The sequence below is a fragment of the Lolium rigidum genome, unplaced genomic scaffold (assembly GCF_022539505.1).
Source record: "Lolium rigidum isolate FL_2022 unplaced genomic scaffold, APGP_CSIRO_Lrig_0.1 contig_1215_1, whole genome shotgun sequence".
NCBI classification, from domain to species: Eukaryota; Viridiplantae; Streptophyta; class Magnoliopsida; order Poales; family Poaceae; genus Lolium; species Lolium rigidum.
In genome coordinates, this window is record NW_025899820.1 from 41,540 (window position 1) to 63,980 (window position 22,441).

The 22,441-nt window shown below is 44.7% G+C and overlaps 2 protein-coding genes across 2 annotated transcripts; both read right to left on the reverse strand.

The window, feature by feature from the left end:
• Positions 1–3,948: 3,948 nt before the first annotated feature.
• On the reverse strand, positions 3,949–5,665 carry LOC124680295. The gene is made up of 2 exons (XM_047215365.1): positions 5,438–5,665; positions 3,949–4,936 (listed from the first exon to the last, which is right to left on the reverse strand). The coding sequence occupies exons 1-2, from the start codon at positions 5,663–5,665 to the stop codon at positions 4,169–4,171; spliced, it is 996 nt and encodes a 331-aa protein (XP_047071321.1). The 3' UTR covers positions 3,949–4,168.
• A 2,670-nt stretch (positions 5,666–8,335) lies between these two features.
• Positions 8,336–13,740, reverse strand: LOC124680301 (galactokinase). Its single transcript, XM_047215372.1, has 13 exons — positions 13,434–13,740; positions 13,164–13,336; positions 12,203–12,249; positions 12,024–12,118; positions 11,829–11,911; positions 11,237–11,305; positions 10,561–10,746; positions 10,120–10,254; positions 9,629–9,763; positions 9,230–9,300; positions 8,964–9,041; positions 8,700–8,841; positions 8,336–8,602 (listed from the first exon to the last, which is right to left on the reverse strand). The coding sequence occupies exons 1-13, from the start codon at positions 13,624–13,626 to the stop codon at positions 8,492–8,494; spliced, it is 1,518 nt and encodes a 505-aa protein (XP_047071328.1). The 5' UTR covers positions 13,627–13,740; the 3' UTR covers positions 8,336–8,491.
• Between the last annotated feature and the right edge of the window lie 8,701 nt (positions 13,741–22,441).

The following is a 22,441-nucleotide window of genomic DNA, read 5'->3' on the forward strand; positions in this document are numbered from 1 at the left end:
AATATGGTGTGTTCACTCTTATCCCTAAGGGGAAAGACGTTGACTGCATCCAGAATTACAGATCCATCTGTCTTATGAATGTGATCTTCAAAAATTTCACCAAAGTTCTTGTCAATAGATTAGTTGAGATTATCTGGAAACTTATTAAAATCTACCAAACTACTTCTCTTGAAGGGAGATATATTTTATAGGGTGTGGTGTTAATGCATGAAATTTTAAATGAGATGCATATAAAAAATATCCTAGAGTTCTTTTCAAAACTGATTTTGAAAAATCTTTTGATGAAGTAAATTGGACTTCCCTTTTACAAATTCATGAGTTGAAAGGTTTCCCGCATGGCTGGAGTGACTTGCTCATGAACACTATAAAAGGGGGGAAAGTGGCAATTTGTGTGAATGATGATATTGGTCCTTATTTCTGCATGCATCAAAGACTAAGCCAGGGAGATCCACTTTTTCCTCTACTATTTGACCTAGTTGCAGATGCTTTGGCCATTATGATTAAGAGAGCTGTTAATAGTGCGATTTTAAAAGGGATTTCATCTAGACTAGTAGAAAATGGAGTGTCGATTCTACAGCATGCAGACGACACGATTCTTCTCCTGGAAGATGATTTAGAATAAGTCAGGAACTTAAAATTCATTTTATGCATTTTTGAGCAAGTCTTGGGCTTGAAAGTAAACTTTCACAAAAGTGAGGTTATATGCCTGGGAGATGCAAAGAATAGGTCAATGGATTTTGAGGATATTTTCATTAGCAAATCTGGTGTATGTCCTATGAAATACCTGGGAATTCACATTGATGAAAAATAACTTGGCTTAAATGAATGGAAATTTGTCCTGGAAAAGCATGAAAACAAATTGAGTTGCTGGCAAGGGAGGAATATAGTTATTAGTGGGAGATCCACTTTAATTACCTCTTCCTTGACTAGCATTCTTTTATACATGTTATCCTTTTATAGGTTACCAGTCGGTATTAAACATAAAGTGGACATGCTTGGGTCATGTTTTATTTGGAGCAGGGATAAGAACAAGAATAAAAATCACTTGGTTAAATACAAGGAATATGATCAAAAGGAGACACTACATATTCGGTCAAATTTCAATTGTATGCTTTGTGATAGTCCACCTGAAGAAACTCTTGAGAGTTTATTATTTTATTGTAGCTTCAGTAAGAGTTGTTGGCACAAGATTGGCATTCAGTGGCAGATGCATGGTGATAGACTGACTATTATTTAGCAGACTAAGGAGGCCTTGGGAAAGCTCATGTTTATGAATTTTTTTATGCTAGAATCCTCGAACATATGTAAAGAGAGAAATAATCAGTTTTTTGAAGGCATCAATCCTGACACGAGGCATGGAAGGTCAGGTCAAGCGCAAATTTTCAGCTCCTAGTCAATAGGACTAAGAATACTTTGCATTCCTTCATTATTCCTTTACATAGTATCTTCACGGTGTTGCAAGGTGGAGCATGTGTCTTTTTAATGAAACAAAAACATAGTGGGAGGCTTTCCTACTTTCAGAATCTTCAAAAACATGTATTTCATAAGAAATTTTCCCACCTAACATTTAAGGATCTCCTAAATATCGGAAAACACAACAGTATCAAGATGGATTGATTCTCTGATTCAAATGCTCTTTTTTCTTTCCTTTGTAAATAATTGTACAGTGTTTTATTCTTAAAAAAATATTGTGGGGCATAAGCCCTACAGTTCTTGCCAAAAAAACACATCAGTATCTTTATATCACAAGAACTTTTCCACTATTAGGAATATTAAAATTTTAATCTTAGCATTTGATGAGACATATATAACATGAATTTTACATTTCTAGCATGTTCCCCATCATTTTGCAAGAGGATGGTGGTATTTGCATATTAGTAGAATGCAATCCCCAACTCAACCACATGTGGAGCTCAGTGATTTAATAACTTTCTGTTTTAGTGCCATACAAATTAGAATTTGATGTATGATAACTAAAAAGTCAAAATAAGGAGTGGTTAAAGGTGTTATCATTTAAATATTATTGTTGCATGTGTATAAAAGTAGAGGCTCTGCTCCATTACATTTATGCCTACTTTTCCACTAGTAATTATTCACACAGCCCACTCATCTTTGGATGTTAAGAGCTATGAGAAGGAATGTTCATTTGAACGTATCAAAGTCCTTCGCAAACTCAAGTTTGAGAAGGATTGTAGATTTCTTTTTAACATGCATCTCAATCGGGAATTCATGTCACATTCTCCCCTTCTTCCAGCAAATACATGTATTTAACAAATGCAATGTGGGGTGCCCTTATTATCCCATATAATACTGATTAACATGTTTACAAAAAAAATTTGGTGTCAATTTTAAACAATACATCAAGGAGATAAATTGGTATGCATTTATCTCATATTAAGATCTTCCATTTAGGAACTAACACCTCATAACTGAGTAATGTCCAATTTATTTTCATAAAATTTACAACAGACAAAACTAATCATCTTTGGCTATTTCCCCAGTACTTATGAAGAATTATCTAACACAAAGTCCATCATGGCCAACTTGTTTGCCTATATTGGAATTCCAAATACAACAATCTTTGGGTCCTCCATGGTTAAAGAATTTTTCATGCTTTTATATTCTAATTGCTAATGTACTTTTTGAGGTAATGTCGACATTGAATGACCTCTTTATGTTGATTTAGCTTAATGTTCTTGTTTTCTTTTTCAAACCATTCTCTGAAAGATGGTAGTATCCATATTGGTGTCTCCTACCTTGAGTTTTGTTGTCTTTGATCTTTTAACCCACTAAACAACTAGCTAGATGGTTGATTCAAGAGTATTAGTTAGTTGATGGTTCATTGATTAGCTCAAAGAAGGAGAGGGGTGAATGCGATCATGTGGAAGAGGTAGAGATCACTCTACACAAGTGAGGCTCATGGATTGATGGAGGTAAAAAAAATGTTTGTGTTCTACTAGGAACAATACATTTTATAGCTAAACTTGGCTGCTTGTATGAAGATTAGCCGCACCACAACAATACTCAAACTTTGCAACATTTCAACCATGGGAAACCATCATTTCTTTTCTCTCAATTGCTCGGTGGCAAGGTGCGTCTCGGCAAGTCGCGATGAAGAGATAACTGAACATCTATGTGTTATCCAGTGTCAAAAAGCAAAGGCTTGGATCTTCCTCCAAATTGATTGTCTAAGCTATGAAGACTTCAACGAAGTGGTTGTTACCATTCGAGGAATCAGGATGGAGTGGTGCAAGGCTATCATTTCCGGGACATGGCTTTTATGGTAGGTTTCCTTTCGGAGCTTTAGCTACCGGGACACACATGGCCTATGTTTTGGTGCCCCGACTATCGTATTTGCTCGCATTATTGACCCACCAACATTGGCAGTCCTAGCATGTCAAGAAACGACCGCTCATCATTATAAAATGAAATGGCTATGGTTCGCACAAAAAAACTGTGATGGAGAGGATAGATTTAGTTGTACTGGACTATTGTGGTACTTCTTAAGAACGGAACAAAGTCTTATTTTTCCCTTCTAAAAATAACAAGAGATACCGAGATTGATGCAAACATTGTGAATCTAAGAGTGATATACTAATTAAGGTCGATCCAAACTTGTGAATGCAAAAGCCTTGCGTACACATATACGCCTGAAGCGCAGCAAAGCCGCAACAACGCCAAGCGATCTCATTGACTCTATTTGCCGAGAGCGCTGACGGTACTTTTGTGTGCCTCTTTGGAGACCAAGAGCAAGACCAAGTATGTATTAGGCATAGTACATGATAGTCCGGTAGGTACATTGTATTGTACAGTACACACGAATGTTCGGACTAATTAACTCAGGTGAGTGCTCCCTCCTCCACTCTACGTGCGTGCAGACACGTGTGACTGATAATTAACCCACCCGCATCAAAACAATGGTTGCATTGATCGATCTCTCCATCACGATGACATACAACAGAAAATTAAATTAATAGCTGTTTCTAACGGCCAGTACGTCAGCTAGCACGTACGGCAGTTACAACATCAATAAATCCAAAACGTACATACCGACATACAGTTTGTCAAATCGTACGGCAACTCCACGCCAAAACTGGGAACAAACTAAGTTGAGCTAGTTGCTAAGCCGAACCGAGCATCTCTGCAGCCACGAAGACCCGAGTCCTAGCTATGAATACATCAGTGACTTGAGCGACCGGGCCTTTACAGGCTTCCTCCACCTCTTCTTCAACGGGCTCTTCGACTTGATTTCGCGGGATTTGATCACATCGTCGTCGCTGCTCTCCTCGTCCAAGCCCGCGATCCCGGCAATGCCGTCGTCGCTCAAAGGCTCGTCCATGTGCACTGGTGGTGCCGCTTGATGGTCTGCACCATCAGCTTGGGCCTGACGCGCACTAGAATCAATGTGCATTTCCTCTTTGGCCGGTGCCTCTTCTTTTTGTCTAGCAGGTTGAGGCTCCGCCGGCATGCCGTCGCTGCTGTTTGATATCCGGTGCCTCTTGCTGCGTGATGGGCCGAACCCAGTGTAATAGTAGAACCCCTCTTCCACATCGGTGGCTCTCTTCCGTTTTGGCTTCTGATCGGAGTGGTAAGAGCAGAAGGAGTTGGGCTGGCTCACTGGCCGCCAGCAAGTCCACCTCTTGGCACCGTTAACGTTCTTCTTGCATGTCCACAATGGTGTTTCTGGTCCTGCGGTGGCGTCGCTCGCCTCTGCCTTAATCTTGTCCTTAGTCATATTGGGCTTCATCTTTCTCGCCTTCTTTCTCACAGTGTTCTTTTTACGGACTTGCAGTTCAAAGATGACACTGGCGGCCATGTCCTCCTCCTGCTGCTCCTCTTCCTTGATGGAGCCGGCAGCAGGCATGCTGGGTTGGAAGAGCCAGCTAGCTCGCCACGCCACAGCCACGAAGTAAGTCTCGAAGAAGATTTTCTCCCCCTGAACGAGAAGGAAATTCGGGAAATAAAAGCAGGTCAGCAGTCCGTACGTAGTGCCAACCTATTGTGCTGAAATGGTGGGTGTGTCATGTATGTAGGTATGGCTACATATGGACGGCCTTGCCGCCGTTATCGCCCGCAATGTCAATCCCAGCCGCCGCACCACACATTACTGAGAGGGAAACAAATTAACGCGCCGGCGATTGGACCCTAGAGCGGCTAGAGGCGGCACCACCCGGCGACAATTACTGTGCTAACGCGCCCTAGACCTCGACACGACTCCCCTAGTCCCTGTGAAGCAAGCAAGCAAACGCCGGGAACCCTAACAAGCGCGCGTGCAGCAGCAACCAAAGTGAAACCACGGCAGAGAAAGCTATACGTACAGGTACAAGCAGCGGCGCGGAAATGCGCAAATACTAGAGGCAAATCACAAACTGCAGGCATGGCAGGCAAAGGAGAGCGTGGAGCTAGCGAGGGGGCGGGTAGGTAATAAACTAATTACCTGGGGATCCGAGGGGTGGAGCTGGTCGATGAGGTCCCACGGCGACAAGCTGAGCTCGCAGGGCTCAAGAGAGGAGGGGGAGGTCCCCGACGCCGCCACGAAGCCGGCGCGGGATTCGTGGGCTGCCGGCGGCGAGGGCGGGGGCAGCTCGAATCGGGGCAGCGCGGGGGCGGACGCGGAGGAGGCGGCGGAACCGAGCAGCCGGGAGGCGCACCTGCGGATCCGCATGATTCGGCGCCGGCGCGGAGCGAGGGGAGGGAGCTGGGGATCTGGAGGGTGGAGAGGGAGCTAGCACAGCAGCTAGGGTTTGGGATCTGGTTCAGACTTGAGAGGCAGCAGCGAAGGAAGGTGGATGGATGTCGAGAGGCAGCACGGACGGACGAAGCTAGTGTGAAGTCGAGGCTCCACCTGTCATTTGTCAGCGCTGACGTCGTCCAGGCTTTTGGATGGAGCGAGCGCTGATGCTCGAAGTACTAATACGTAGGACCTTGCTAGGGTTTGGGATCTGGATAATGCTCCCACGGTATGCATATAAAGTTGGGTGTATCTATGTCTCAGTTGACTGAGATTTTTTTAAGTCTCAGTCAACTCAACTTAGAAAAGTGCAACCACAGTTCAAAAAAAAAGTGCAACTCGGTTTAGTTGCACATTTCTGGCAGAAAAATGCAATTGCACTTTTAACAGAAAAAAGTGCAACCCAAGCAGTTTTTTTTAAGTGATTTAGACTTAAGAAAATCTCACTTGACTGAGACATAGCAAAACCGTATAAAGTTTAGGTTTAGTCAAAGTCAAACTTTATAATGTGTGACCAAATATATAGGACAAAAATATAACTCACTTAGTTTAACAATTTTTGTTGTGCTTGTGGTTTAAATTTGAACTGACACCACGACAAGAATAATGGAGTGGAGGGAGTAACATATACGGTACCAAATGTATATTACTCCCTTCATCCTCAAAAATAAATCTCAATTTTTTATAGATACGGATGTACCTATAACTAAAATGTGTCTATATACGTCCAAATCTAGAGAAAATTGAGAAGTTTTTTCTAGGAACGGAAGGAGTATATATATATTTTTTATTTTAATTTAATTTAAAAATATTGATTTGATATTATGGACATTGAGACTCTTTCCTATATAATTAGTCAAGCTTTTCAACTTTCAATTTTAATCAAATCTTATATGCAGGGTAATATGAAATAGAGGGAGCATCAACTAGCAAGTTGAGGAGTCTCATACCGTAGGAGCACTTCATCGTAAGTTCAGGCCTGATAACAACATGGAGAATTGGGGGGTGGGGTGGGGGATGTACATGGGCTGGCGAGCTTCGTCAGATCTTTGACGATGGTGTCAGCATTTGGATGAAGACAGTTCTACGGCCCTGGGCTAGTGGTTGGTAGTAGGCGGATCCATCAGGTGTCATCCTTTATGTGGCTGAGGAGCTCTATGGATCTTTGTTTGGCGTTGCCAAAGACGGTCTATTGTCCACATCGTCAATGATCGTGTCCGAAGTGATGCGTAGCAGATGAAGTCCACGAAACAATTGTTTGCGAGGGAATTTCACTGATTTGCGAGGGAATTGGCTTGTCTGCTTTTTTTCTTTTACAAAAAGTTACAACGATATGTAGTGTTCTGTTAGAACTTTGAAAGAAATATGCACGCCTTGGTAAAGAAAGAATTGAGATCCATTAGATTTAACTAAATATATTTCAACAATACTTATCTGATATTATATGAAAGTATATTTTATTATGATTTTAACAATATTTATTTGATATTATCGATGTTGAATGTTTGACTTTGACCAAACCGTATATGCAGAGTATCAACTAACAAGTCAAAGAGTCTCAAAACATATGAGCACCTCGTAGATTCTGCATGGCGTCCCCGTTCGCGGATTCTTTCGCGGATTCTTGCATAATAGCACGAAGAACTATGAGGGGATATGTATAGGGTTGCGTGGCGAGCATCGTCAAATCTTTGAGGACGCTGTCAGCGTATGGATGAAGATGGTGCTCCGGGTGTTTGGCCTGGTGGTTGGGCGAATGCGGATCTATCTGGTGTTGTCCTCGATGTGGTGGGGGTGCATTGTGGCTATGGGGTTGGTGTTCTCTAGGGCGTTTCCCTGGCCTATTCTCCACATCATCAATGACCGGTGGCAAACGAGGTGATCATCGGTAGATGTTGTGGTCGTGGCCAGGTTTGGTGGTTTGTGTTGACTTGTATGTTTTTTTCCTTTTGCGAAAAAGACCACCGATCTGATCTTCCGCCACTCGCGCTGAAGCATTCCTCCGCATTGTTAGAAATTGCTTGAGCACAAAGAGAGCGAGGTCAAGTACCTTGTCCTCTTTGGAGCATGAAGATAATGATGAAGATACTATGGAAGGTCAGAGTTCAACTCCCGGAATAAGCAAGGAGGGGCGGATGGAAGGATGAAGTCAACAGATAGTGTGGAGAGATGTGCCGAGGTCGTGGGCATGACAGAGAATTTCGATGAGTTGATGAAATGCATGACAGGAGTCAGGAGACAGCGGCTCAAGTTTTGCAATTGGAGATGTAGTTTGCCAACAATAAGCAACAAGAAAAGGTGGCAACGAGTGAAAGAGAATGAGGACACGAACTTGGAGACGGATAATTGCAATGCCAACATGCCGTAGGTTTCTTCTTGAGGAGGCCCGAATGATGGAAGAAATGGTAACCGGATCCAAGTGAAACTGATAAGATGACATAGTCAGATAGGACGGCGAAGATCTTAAAATCGAGGATGCTAACGTAGTGAAATCAAAGCCTACGTACAGGATCTGGACTCACTCTATAGTGTAACTACTAACTATGCTCTCATTCCATCTAAAGGTCTAAGCCTGCGCCAAGGGCCGTTTGGGAGGAGAGCATGTAGGTTACGCGATAGTCACACTGCTCATAAGGTACATTGTATATTTTACATTCGGGAACGTGAGCACCTCTTTATTGCATCTGTATCAATATATAAGTTGTAGGCGAGTATGTGTCCATGTAATGTACAGGTGACGGAACCAGTAAGGTGGCATGTTTACAACTTCAATATGGCTGCGCCACTCGACGGCTTCGACGCGAACACGTACAGCCCGAGATCGCTCTGCTTGATAACCCCCCGGTCAATCCTTGATTTGTAGTACTTCTCCTGCAAGAATAAAAGTGATTCATGTCGTTACGGCACTGGGCATTTGCCACTGATTTAGATAATGCCAGTAGTTCTACAACTGATTAATTAAGTGTACCTTCAAATTGAGAATGAACTGAGGGACTATGCCCTCCTTGACCAAGGCAACTGCACAGCCGCCCCACCCGGCTCCTGTAAGCCGTGCTCCGAGCGCCCCGTTGTCCCGACATATCTTTACAAGCTCTTCCAACTCAGGACAGCTAATGAAGTTAAATATATCAGTATCAGTATGCTCATTTCTTTTAAAAGGAAAATTAAATACTGTTTCATAAAACAGAAGTATCTGTGGATTTTATTTACAATAAGTAAACAAAAAGGGTACCTGCACTCATATAGCACACTACAGCTATAATGGCTATCGTTCATAAGATCGCCAAGCTTTTTAAGCATATCTTCCTCACTGCAAGCAAATAACAATAAGTGTCAGATTAGTGAATTTGGAAGGGAAACAGTACGTGTATGATGGCTCAGGCCTCTTTACATACTAAATTCTATATGCAGAGTAAAAGAAAGCCAAGAAAAACAAGCAGATCATACATGGTGAATTGAATTAAATGAGGTTCCACGCAAAAAAATGAGTTTACCCACCTGAGTTTTGATAACACTGTATCCCTAAACGCGTACACCCGCCTTGCTTCCGAGTACACATGAAAGGCACGCTGAAATTAAGCCCACGTACGGAAATTAGACTAAGTTGTAATAGCATCATGTAAGATAAAATACTTCAATAACATGGGGCCAAAGTGAAAATTAACTGAAGTGTGCTAGACTCATGAAAATATCATGTGTAATGGAGGTGATTAGACTAAAGCGAAATGACCAATAGTGCTAACTTTTTTTAGGCCGATCAATAGTGCTGACTTGGAGGACAATATAGGTTGATGGTGGTGAAATTTTTTAAGTTACCAAATTAGTTGGATCTAAATAGAGTATATGCATCTTCATGAATGCCTGTAAGAAAATGCATAAAGGAAATGAAAAAATCACCTGAAATAGCTTGAAATGCTTTGCAGCTCTCAAAACATCCAAGGAAGTTTGAGAGCTCTTGAAGACGGATGCCAGGCTTTGACTTGTAATTTTCTCTATTTCCTCAGTTGTATATGGTTCCTCATGCAATAGGTTCTGCAAAGTTGCCCAACAATCACATAAGCACATGGTAAGACATTGTTTTTCTTCTGATAAAATTACTGTTGCAAAGCATTGTTTTTCTTCTGGAAATTATGTGCACGAAACATAAAAGGATTTCTTATCGTTCGCAGAAAAAAAACAAGTGGATGCAGTGATTATCGCAATGACATAGCAAATTTTATTTTTGCTGCAACATAGCAATGTCAGCTGTTGCATACCCATGCACATCAATGCAACCAATGTCTACCTTTTTTAAGGACTGGACAGAGGATGGAAGCAGTACACATATTGTTCGTATGCAAAAGTACATTATTTCACAGACAGCCTAAATTCTTGGTGAAGTTCTGTACCTTCACGGCAACACCAGGATCAGAAGAACCTTCTTTGCCAGCATAAGCGACACATAAACCCTCAACATCAGAGAGGGTGGTAACTGATGAAAGAGCTTTATTTGTGTCCATCCCTAGTTTGATGGCAAGAACAATCTGTAAGAAGCAGAGAAGAAGAAAAAATATTAGCTCCATAAATCAAAGATGTAGATGAATACCTTCCGTTGTTGTTGCTCAAATTCCAACAATAAAACTGAAATACTCCCTCCGATTCCTATTAATTGACTCAACTTTGTCTAGATATATATGTATCTACTGATAGAGCTTTATTTGTGTCCATCCCTAGAAATATTCTCTAGAAATGCTATATATCTGTCTAACTATAAAGGTGCAACCGAATGTGTGTGGAAATCCATCGTTCACAATTTCAAATGCTCAGTCTGAAACCAAAGAATCTCTTACCGCAGCCAAGCGACACTCCACAACACGATTGTTGTAATTTGTAGCAGCTGTCTCTGCTTTCTTGGACTCTGCCAGACAGTGGGCAATCACAAATGTACCACCTGAAGGTAGTTGAACATCGGTTGCTTTGATTGGATTGAAATCTATCAGCTCAGCAAATCCAGGTTTGGCCATGATAGATATAGCCTGGAAAAAGTAGAGTAAAATGTTAAAAAGAGTACAAGGTCAACTGTATGAAGAAAAATGAAGTAATTAAAAACTAACAAAACGTGATCTAAATCACCTTAAACAGTATGCACACTACATGAAGTCAAATATTGAGTTTTGCTAGCTTAACTGAATAATAACGAAGATCCTAACACAATTCTTTGAATCACTTTGTTTTTTTTTTTGCATGAAAGCATGACATACAAAGAATAAAGCACACCAAACTTAGTAATCTGCTACTAGGATTGCACAGGAGTGTCTAGATACATCCAAACTTAGACTAAGTTAAGACATCTTTCATGGGACGGAGGGAGTATATAAGATATGCACTGCAGGAAATCAACTACAAGCTAGCTCCATAGAAGGAATTTATGAAACTACATTGAATTCACTTATAAACAGTTTAAACAAAACAAAAAAGGGAAATAAACCTGAATACTCCTTAAACAGTTACAGATGGGGTGATTACCTGATCCATACCCCCGGACTGTGTCCCAATATGGCGCTCAGACTGACAAGTGAATTGAGCAACTTCTTTCTGCATGATTTTAATGGAACAATTAGGAATGGAAAGATTCGCCACAACCTTGTTTATGGAAGCGATTCTGCAAACTCGTAGTTACATTTCCGTTGGAAATCATATCGATAAAAGCAATTCAGCATCAATTAAGAGTTATCAAACTAGACTAGTCAGACATATCACATCTATTGCATCACCACTATCTCAGTAACATGTCCATTTTCTTTTATAACGAAAACATTACATTTCATTTGACATACAAGGAACAATTTCTTTGTCTTAAATTTTGTGGGGCAAGTAGCATATCAATTATCCAGAACATTAAAAGTTCCTCACTTAGGCCACTGTCATGATTATATATAGTATTTTTGCTTATTGTGGTAATTTTTCCAGGACAGTTTCTTAGGCCCCAGCTTCATCAAAAGCTTGCATCAATCCAAAGTTCACCTTAAACCAATATAATAAGTATTTTCCTTTTCACACATGAACCGAATGATGGCAATCTCATTAATAGAACTGTTTGATTAGCGGTCAGGAATACCTTTGGGAAATTTTTCCCGAGAACTCCCATGATAGCAATTGTTGCTGAACAAACAAATGCTGCCGAGCTTGAAAGTCCAGATCCTAAATAAGAGCAACAGGACTGGGTTGAGGAACTGTACCATTGATGGTAAACTTTGGTATATATATCATTCACGTCAACCATTAGAACTCATAACTAAATGCACAATAGTACCTTGAGGAACTGTGCCATCAACAACAACATCAAGAGCAACAGGTTCACCCATATCTATCCCCTTTGACCTAGCGTACTCATATACTCCCTTGTATCTGCAGAATTGGGATTAAGCATATATGATATGTTCAGGTTTCTAGGCAGCAGTTGACCAAATGAATTCTATGGAGATAACTTACCCACACATAAAGTAGTGGCCCCACTTGTGGTTTTTTATGTCAATTTCCTGCACCACAAAATACTTAGCAATCAATGACCGAATCAATGGAGTTAAACATACAAATCATGTAGTAAGTGAAGATGATCACAGATACTAGAAACATTGAAAAAAGCATAGCTGCTGCCACTACAACCCAAGGGGTGGTGCTATCAGTATCTATCGCAAATGATACTGAATTAAATACAATAAGGACACGCTTAACTTTATTTTGTTTCTCAATTATGGCGGACTTATTTTATTTATCTGCACTTGCTCTGAATCAACAAACGCCCATTGCGTTTGCTGCATCAGTCATCTACTGTGTGCTTGGAAAATTTCTGCATTATAATTTGAAAGACAAGTCTAATTTCGACCATGTAGCTGTGCCCCGCAGTGCTCAGTGTTGTGATCAAAATTGTCAGGTAAAATACAGGACAAGATAACATAAAACTGATCAAAATTCTGAGCTCCCCTCCAGCCTAAGACTGGTTGTCAGCTCGGCCCATTGCACATCGGAGGCAGGGGAACGACAGGGGCACAAGCAGGAGGTGCCACAGGCCACTGCGCGAGCACTAACACGAATTATTCAGTTCACGGGCCAACGGGTCCATGCCAGGCATCACGGGCCTCTTGCTATAATCAATTTACTAGGAATTTATTATAGCGTGATAATGCAACCACCGCATCCTAAGTTATTAACGAGAACCGCGTGCCCTATCTCCTCCCTCCCCGGAGAAAACAAAATAATAATTCGGCGCACAGCTGGAAAAAAAGACGCTACCCCTTTTTGTTTAGTTTTTGGCAGATAACGATCGTCTCCTTGAATCACGGCCGCGCGTGGTGCATGGAGGGGAATATTCGGGAATCCGAAGCAGAAACCGATCTATCCGGGAAGAGAGCAGAGCAGGGAGGAGCAGGGGAGGGTGGACGATTGATTTTACCTGGTTGGGGTCTGCCGGGTAGGCGCAGGTGGGGTACTTGCCGTCGACATTGGCGACGCGCACCTGGGCGCCGTCGGCCTTGCGGATGGCGACGATCATGTCCTGGCGGATGGCCATGGGCAGCACGGAGTAGCCCTCGTAGTCGATGTGCTCCCCGATGAGATTCACCCTCCCTGCACGCGCACACCGCAAAATCAATCAACCAATCAATCGCACCGAGATCGCTAGTGGAGCACAGCCAACTCCGGCACCGGGAAACAAGCGACGGACCTGGGGAGCGGGCGAAGAGGGCGGGGCGGGCGCCGTAGACGTCCCGGAAGCGGTCCCCGAGGCGGGCGAAGCGGAGGCGCGCCTCGTCGAGCGGCGACCCCGCGCCGTAGACCGGCTCCAGCGACGACAGCGCCGGCACCAGCTCGCCGGCCAGCACGTCCTCGCCGCCAACCGCCACCACAACCTGCGCCATCGCTATGCCTCTCCCTGCTTCCGGAAGAAATTTGGACGCTCTGCTCGCGTTTTGACTTGCAATTGCAACGCGATGCGGGTGGAGTGACAAACGGGGTTTGTTTTTGTTTGTTTGTTTCGGGGCAGCGGCTATTATAGCGGCCAACTGCCAGGTGGAGTTATCCGTAACAAATACAGGTATCAGATGGGATTTTTTTCTATTTTTCGAGCTAGGTGGGTTGGAGCTTCTCTCCTCAAGAGGGCTTATCTGTTGGGCCGGGTTCTCGTTCGGCGACTTGTCCGTGCTGAAAACGACGGCCGGCTGCCGGGATCGAGGTGGTGACGCGATCATCGTCGGGAAAAGGGTTTCGTTTGATTCCTGCGCAGTCGAACGATTGCTTTGCTGAATCATAGGTCTCGCTAATCTAATTTTGCCCGGATCATCGCGTCTCTTGCGTCGTTGACCGACCGCTCGTGCATGTCCATTTCTCTATCCACATCAGGATTTGAGACGACCGGTACCAGCAAACTCCCGATCGGCCTCTTGCGTGTCGGACTATTTTTACCTGATCCGCACCACATGAAATCTTCACGAGCAATCTATACCTACCTAATAATAAAGGAGCTAAGGTTTCTGCCAAAATTTTCGTCCAACTTTTTCTTGGACCGTTTTGCCCTCCCACCAAATGTCATATTACGCACAGTGCCACCGAACCGTTATGTTCCTTCTTTTTCCAGAAACAACGCACCGGACTCTCCCCCATCCTCGGCCCTCACAAATTGCTCCTCGCCTCGTGCCGCGGGCGATATGACGCCTCGGAGGGGGTGCATGGCCGCCGAGAGCCCGGAGACATCCCGGCGCGTCGCCGAGGGACCCTCTCGCTCGCCTCGGGTCCGGAATTTCTCGTGCGCTCGAATCGGGAATCGGGAAAAATGTTCGGATCGGGAATAAAAAATCAGCCCACGCTAGAATCCTCCGTTGTTCCGCGCGAACAAAATACAAACAGCTGACCCACGCGGGAGGCGCGGCCATCCGACCAAGACTTATTCTCAAATCAGGCCCATAAACAGAAATTCACAAAGAGCCCGATCGAATCAATCGATTAAACATGGCATCCATAGTGTGAGTTTAGTCCCACATCGTTCCCTTAGAACGGGATTCACCGGTTTATATACGTTTGAATTTCCTAGAATATCGGCGAGGTGAATCAATAAGTAACACCATTGATTGGTGTAAAATATGCTTCGGGAAAGAAGCGACCGCCATGAGTAAAGAATACATGGAGCACCGCCATCCCGGGAGATGGGGTGGGGCAGGGGGACGGTGGACCGGATGACTCACCCCGGGACCCGGCCGCCCGGTGCTGTCTGAAATTCAGAGGAGGCGGACGGGGGGAGTTTCAGAGAAAGGGGAAAATTTGGTCGGAATCCGGCGGTCAAGAGATTTCTGTCCCGCTGCTTGGGCTTCAGGATGTAAGTGGCAGCGGCGTTTCGCGATCCCACATACGCCGCCCGCGAAATTCGGCCCAAATGGCGTAGGCGGCCCACCACGAGATTTATATGGTGTTGGTGGACAAAACCACAAAGCCCACGATTCCCAGCGGCTCATCCTCGCACAGACACGCGCAGACACTCGCCTCCTCCGCGCCGCCCCCGACCACCTCCTCCCAGTATCCTCCGTGCCGCCCCCGACCACCTCCTCCCAGTATCCTCCGTGCCGCCCCCGACCACCTCCTCCCAGTATCCTCTGCGCCGCCCCCAACCACCTCCAGCGGCAGCAGCAGATGGATCTGGCGGCTCCCAACCACCTCCAGCGGCAGCACCAGATGTATCCGCCGCCTACCTTCCCGTGTCCTCCGCCTCAACCATGGCCGCTCCAGCACCAGCAGGCCCGCGCAGCGGCGGGAGCAAGTCCGTGCTCGACGGTGAGGAACTTCTCCTCTTCACTCGAGGCTTCTGTGCTTGTCTGCTTCGCACGAATTTGCTGGCTATGCGTTGTCTGAAATATTTGCTGGTCGGGGCATCATACTCCCAATTTTATCTTTTGCCCCTAGTATAGATGGCTAGAAAACATGTGCGAATGGCTTGCCAACGTTTCTGCTGTCAATGTATAATCTAACTGGTCACCGGCATTTTGTTGCCTGCTTTTGTGTTACTGTAACCATGAATCTAGCAGAGTTAGGTTCAGAATTTAGGACACTATAAAAGACAGGGGTAGATTCAGGTTTCACATAACTGTACAGAAATATTTTTGCCTTGTACAAGGAGATAAGATTGACAACAAACTAGACAAATCACATGATGCTCCTATTTTCACTAGGATTTCATTTCAGTTATTGCATTGTTATATCTCATCGTTGAAATATGCCACAACTAGAAAAATATACACACATCTATTGCATCCAGCTAGTGCAAGCAGTCAATTCGAGCGACTACGGTTGCCAGTTCATAAGCATGCCGTTGCTTGGACGCTGCTCAATGTGTTGGTCAAAAAACGATACAAGTCCAACACTCCAGGAATTCAAAGTGTACAAAAATGTGAGCACATCACAGGGAAAATACGTGAAACACTTTTCAATGTTCAGTATATAACTTAAAACTTTTGTGTGAACTGACACCTACTACCTCTGTCCGGATTTAATTGACGTGAATCTGTTCATTAGCCTTCTCCCCCCGCGTCGATTAAATAGGAACGGAGGGAGTAATATTTATCCATCCCTGCAAAATTACATCATGATTCATTGAGACCATGCTGATTATACATTAAACTTGGCGAAGTTATGCAACAGATTGGGATGCTGACTATGTTTCTAATTATATGTGTTCTTGAATATATAGGGATGGCTGGCCCATCCATGAAGCCGGTTGAGCTCGAAGAATTGGCTGGCTCATCCATGAAGCCGGTTCACCTCGAAGAAATGACTGGCCCATCCATGAAGCCGGTTCACCTTGAAGAAATGGCTGGCCCATCCATGAAGCCGGTTCACCTCGAAGAAATGGCTGGCCCATCCATGAAGCCGGTTGAGCTCGAAGAATTGGATCCCATGGGTGATATTGACAAGCAGAGGCTAAAGTGGGAAACCATCAATGAGGACCAGCAGGTGTGGGATGCCCTCGATGAGCAGCGAAAGTGAGTCTCTCATCTCTTATCTTCTCGTTTCGTTGTTTATGTTTTATTCCCATAAAGCTCTGTACTGTAATGTCTTTCATAGTCTTTCTTTGCATACTAAAACTCCCGTGTTGTAGGTTTGCATGCTAATTAGATGCATATTCTTACTTTTTATGCAGCTGTTTTTGCCATGTTTTCATTCAGAGATAGAAGGTGTAGTTGATCTGTTCTCTGCTGCTCAGTTTATCTTTATTTGATCTAATTAAGTTATCAAACCTGCCCTGTTTCTTTTGGTCAGGCAAATGTGTGTCATTTTTTACTTCCGGTCAGGCATTGTAGAGCTTTGTCGCTCAAGTAAAAGTAGGTTCTACAAAAACTTACTTTCGGTTCGGAACACTGGTTATTTGTGATGCTTCAAGTATATCATTATCTTATTGTGGTGTACTGGTGTGTAATATCCAAATTTATTTTACATCCTGATGTTAAACATTTGATCGATGGTTAAGCTGTCTGCCTGAGTGTTTGGTTCAGTCCAGGCAATATATTTCGCGCGTGTTATGTTAGCTGATTGTTTGATCTCACAATTTATTTGTGATCTCACAAGCTTGGTATGATACACATGAAGCTGTTTCAAATTAATTTTACTTGCTCATTTTTGCAGTCTACTTGTCGATGAGCTGATTAGAGAAGACTCCTACTCATGCTGCTTCTTGGTTGCACCTGAAGATGTAGATTCATGTCATCTACTGATGAACGGAAGCCATGCCTCAGAATATTTGTTGTTAGAGCTAGCTGAGCAGAAACAAGACTATATAATCTATTGTGTTTAGCAAGTTTTTAGCTTCAGATTGTATCAGGACCAGTACCATGTGTCTTTGGTAAACTGAGTTTAACAGTAATGTGGCGACAGGCGACAGAGTGTGAAGTAGTATTCCTGTTCCTATTGACTTGGAGTCTCTACGGTTCATGCTATATTCCAGTGATAATTTCCAGTTCTGCTGTGATTTCCAATGATTTTTCCAATTTTTCCAGAAAACTTTCTAGCTTTCATGCTATATTTTAATACAGGCGTTGTAGAAATAGCAACGCATCAGAGAATGAGAACACACGCTACATACGAACAGAGCCTAGAGGCATCACGCATTCACGCAACAGGTGACGGAGTAAAATAGTGCGTGCGGCCGAAGCGGCGCCACTAAGCCGCACGGAACCGCCAGAAATAATTAGCGGCCGCCACAAAACTGCTAATCGCGCTATGCGGCCGAAGCGGTATCTTTGTTTATGTCCAGCGGTTGAGCCATTTACATCCTGACTTGGGCTGCTGCTGGCGAGTCAACGAGAATGATGGAGACGGGGAGGAAGAAATCGGGGCATCCTCCGCTTTGCAAGAGAAACCTTATTCTTTCCTCTATACCACACATGCGTCCCTAGCAGTCTAGCACGGTGTCATTCAGACCTTCTTGTGCTTTAAACGTGTCATAATACTTAGACAAATCCCAAAAATCATGTATGTATTTTTTTCTTCATCATTTTGCATCAGGTATTTTTAAATGGAATATTATTTTGAATAAAACAGAATCGTTAAATGACATGTGGGGCATGCTTCTTTTGTTCTATACGTTGTACCACACTAGAGATTTCCCAAAAAGGGTGTACACATTTGTTCTCCTCTTTTTTCCATCAACTATTTCCAAACAGAAAATAATTTTCAATATGCAAAAATATAAAATTGAAAATTATCTTTAACTTTCTATGAAAAGTCCAACAGAGACAGCACGATGGAGGAGGCACGTGGTACTTTCTTATGATGAATAGGGGTTCGCTCAACAACTGTGCACTGACACAAGCCCCTGCCACGAACGATGCTTCCGTTGCAACACGATGCTTCCGTTGCACCGGGACAATTTTCATTATGCAGAGATCGGGTGTAATGCTTAAACACTTATTAAGTAATAAAATGGTTTGTATCAAAAAAAGCCTATTTAGTTTTGTAAAAATTGTCCCAATGCAATACACGAGTATGTTTTCCTATCGGGATAATGTAGAAGGGGAGAGGTGATGTCCATGAAAAGGGGCCCAATACTGAGATATGTTAAATATAGATGGAACGATACATATAATTTTGACATTATGATAATATTATTGAAAATCCGCCGCAACGCGCGGGCATTGTCCTAGTAAACAAAAATGCGTCAACTACTGCTACGTTATATTCCGCGCATGCACGAAAGTATTCCGCCTACGCGAGTTAAACATGGGTACGAACGCTGAGCGACCGTTTGCGTTCGCTCAGGCCGAAAATGTGTATGGTACCACCTCCAGCGGAGTGACGCATGGTGATCGGACCGTCCGCGGTGACGCAAACGTGATACAAATATGCGCCAGGTTTGCATCTCTACGGACGCTGCACGGATGCAGCGGTCGTCCGCCGGCCCTCGCACGGGCCCGCCTGGCAGGGGCACAGCTGCTTCGTCTTCCGCGGCATTACGTACGGACCGCGCGCCGCAACCTTTCCAGGCCGCGTTAATGGCGCGCCTCGGCTTCCGCGACGTGCGCAGCTGGGCGGCGTCACAGTGGCACGACATTGAAGGCGAGATGGCGTCCGAGCCTCTTAAAGAGACGCTATCGGCGTCCATTTCCCCGACCACGCCATTGCTAGAGCCCACACTATCCACCCGGCCGACGCTATGGGGAAGAAATGCTGGCCGTTCCGCAAGACCAAGAACGAGTGGTCTAGCGGCTCGTGGTCCGGCAAGAAGCCACGGATCGGGCGGTACGTCTGCATCGAGCTCGCGCGCCGCCTTTCGGAGGAAAACCGGCCGGTGCCATGGCCGTACGCAGACCTGCCTGGAGGAGGCTAGTACCTCAACTCTAGGCGCGTGCCGGTCCCCCAGTGCCGCGCGAGGGCCGAGAGCGTCGAGACGAGGTGCGCCGCCGCCGAGCGATCTTGCCGCCGGATCTCCAAGAAGATCCGGCGTACGCGCTCAACTCCTACAACTGGATCTCGTTCGGGAAGTGGGAGTTCGACGCGCGCCGCCGCTCTGGCTACCTCGGGGACCTCGAGTACTTCGACCGCTAGATCACCGCGGAAGAAGAGGAGAGTGACCAGGAGGACGCGAACGAGGACGAGGGCGAGCAGGTGGAGCGCGCAGAGTACGACCACGACGACGGCGGGCTGGCGTGGGATCCGGAGACCCAGTCGCGGGACATTACCGAGGAGGAGGCCATTGCCACGGCACTGGCCAACAGCGAGCTCAACAAGCTCGCTTTGTGGGACGGGCTCGCAATCCAGCTCCGCGAGTCCGCGCTGCTGCAGGGGAGGCCGGCAACTCCTCCGGCCACGCCGACGCGTTCCAACGACCGCGCTCCAGCTGCCGCTCTGGCCTGGGATCCCTGACCACCTTCACCACAGCCTCCTACGCAGGCGACGGCCTGGCCGCAGTTGCCGCAGCCTACCCTACCTCCTCCACCGTCGGCATACCAGCTTCCATGAACGATGTCGGAGTTCATCGACCTCGTCAGCGACGACGACCAGTAGGCAGTACCTAGTTTTACCACGCCTTTATGGCCTTTTCATGTTTTTTCATGTTTTTTATTAATGTAAATTATGACTTTATGAATGGGAAAAAAATTATGCGTCGTGCCGCTGGAGCCACCCGGCGCAAACGGACACGCGGACGATTTCGACCATTTCGGCCGACGCACGCGTCCGTTTGATCATCAGAAATGCGTCGCCCCGTTGGAGATGCCCTTAGTGGGCTGGCGATATGACCACCATACCAACAATCCAACTTGCAACACTAGCTCTAAGCATATGCATATGCAACAAAATTTTATGTTGGCAACAAGTCCGCGCTCGTTTTCAACTAAACATAGGGATTTTTTTGCACAATTTACTAAGTACAAACCCAGCATATGCAACGTCAAAGGTAGTACTACAACATCGGAATAACATCTTTACAGCATGAGTTCAACCGTTTGCACCAAACATTTAGAATCAAGTCAACACGACACGCGTGTGTATGCATCAAATAATATACAAGCTTGGAACACCTCCAACAAAGACTTTCGCCCAGTTACTTTCTCTCAATTGTAACTTGCAACGAGGAAAAAAGTCTCGAATAGTGTGCAACCCCACATGCAAGTAAGACTTTATCCTAGGTGCAACCCAGCTTGTAACTCGAGAAAGTCTCAGTTGCAATCTCACTTACAATTGAGACTTTCTTCCAGTTGCAACCCCAATTGCAACTGGAGAGATTCTCAGTTGTAACCCTCTTGTGCAGCTGAAGAAAGCCTCAGTTGCAACCCCACTTGCAACAATAAAAAGTCTTGCAACTGTAAAAAAGTCTAAGTTGCAGCCTCACTTGTAATTGTAAAAAGTCCAACTTACAACCCTATTTGTAACCGGAGAAAAATAAGTACTATCACAAATCATGACACAATCCAACTTGAAACTGACTTAATAAATACAAATAAATAAAAAGGTAAAATAAAGTGAACATGAGAATAAAATTATTATTTACTTATGCAAAAAAAATAGAGAAAAAAGTAAGAGAAATGGACAAAATAAATTAGAATGGACAGCTCGTACAGTATAGCAATCGATGTAACAAAGTATGACCAGAACTAGTCGATAGCATGCTGGAAGCCAAGACTTATACGAGCTGAAGACTATCACAAAGGTAAATAACACAAGTAAAGAGATCGATTAAGAATACCCGAACCACACGGTGACGAAGATGTATTCTCGTCTTCCCTTCCTTTGGAGGAAGGTACTACATCACATTGAAGAGGTTTGGGGTCCCATGTAGGACTTCCCCATGCCACGAAGGACCAAATTATTCTCTGAAGCCTATCCTACGAAGGAATAGCTCGCTCACTGGTGGTGTACTTCAAGGTAATCTTCAAAACTTCAGAAACTTCTTCTTGGAGCAAATCTACAACTCGGATGCTTCCGGGTGATCCTAGCCAATTAGGGTTTCCCGCGAACCCAGTAGTAACAAGCATGCTCGATGAATTCAAGGGGGATTGGTGTTTAGCTTGGTGGGATCATAGATCGGGACCTCCTCGTGTTTTCTACCAAAGGGATTTGGCTTTGAGTGGGTAGAATGGGAGATCCGAACCTTTTGGTGTTTCAACAATGGAGCGAGAGAAAGAGAGCTCAAAGATATGAGATGAATGGTTGACCTAACTTTATTAAGCTAGAACAAGGTGTATTTATAGTTCGACCGGGAAAACTAGCCGTTTGGGAAATCCCAACAAGTCAGTCCGGCAGAAAGTTGGCAACGCCGGAGCTCCTATCAGACTGACTGTTGACCAGGACGACATGTCGGTTCGCCCGCCGGAATCATTTACTGACGCCCAGGGCTGGATGCCTAACCAGACCGACTGGTCGGGCTGGCTCAGGTGCCTGGGCCGAAGCATTCCAGTCGACCAGGCTTTCGCCGAGGCCTGCGTCGAAACGTCCGACGGGCTACGGTCCTTAGCCAAAAGGCAAACCAGTAGAGTGTTTCGGCCGACATCGGCGTAGCTCCTAGCACTCTGCCAAATGGTTCGTCGGTGAGCCCGACACGATCGGTTTTGCTGAAAACTCTCAAAATGACAGAGTTCTTCTCCGAACTAAACTCTTCTCACTTTTGTGTGATGGAAATTTGGTGGTAAGATATGTTATAGGCTAGAAGAACATCCCAAATAAGCTCATCAAGACTACCCCTATTAATAATGCGTT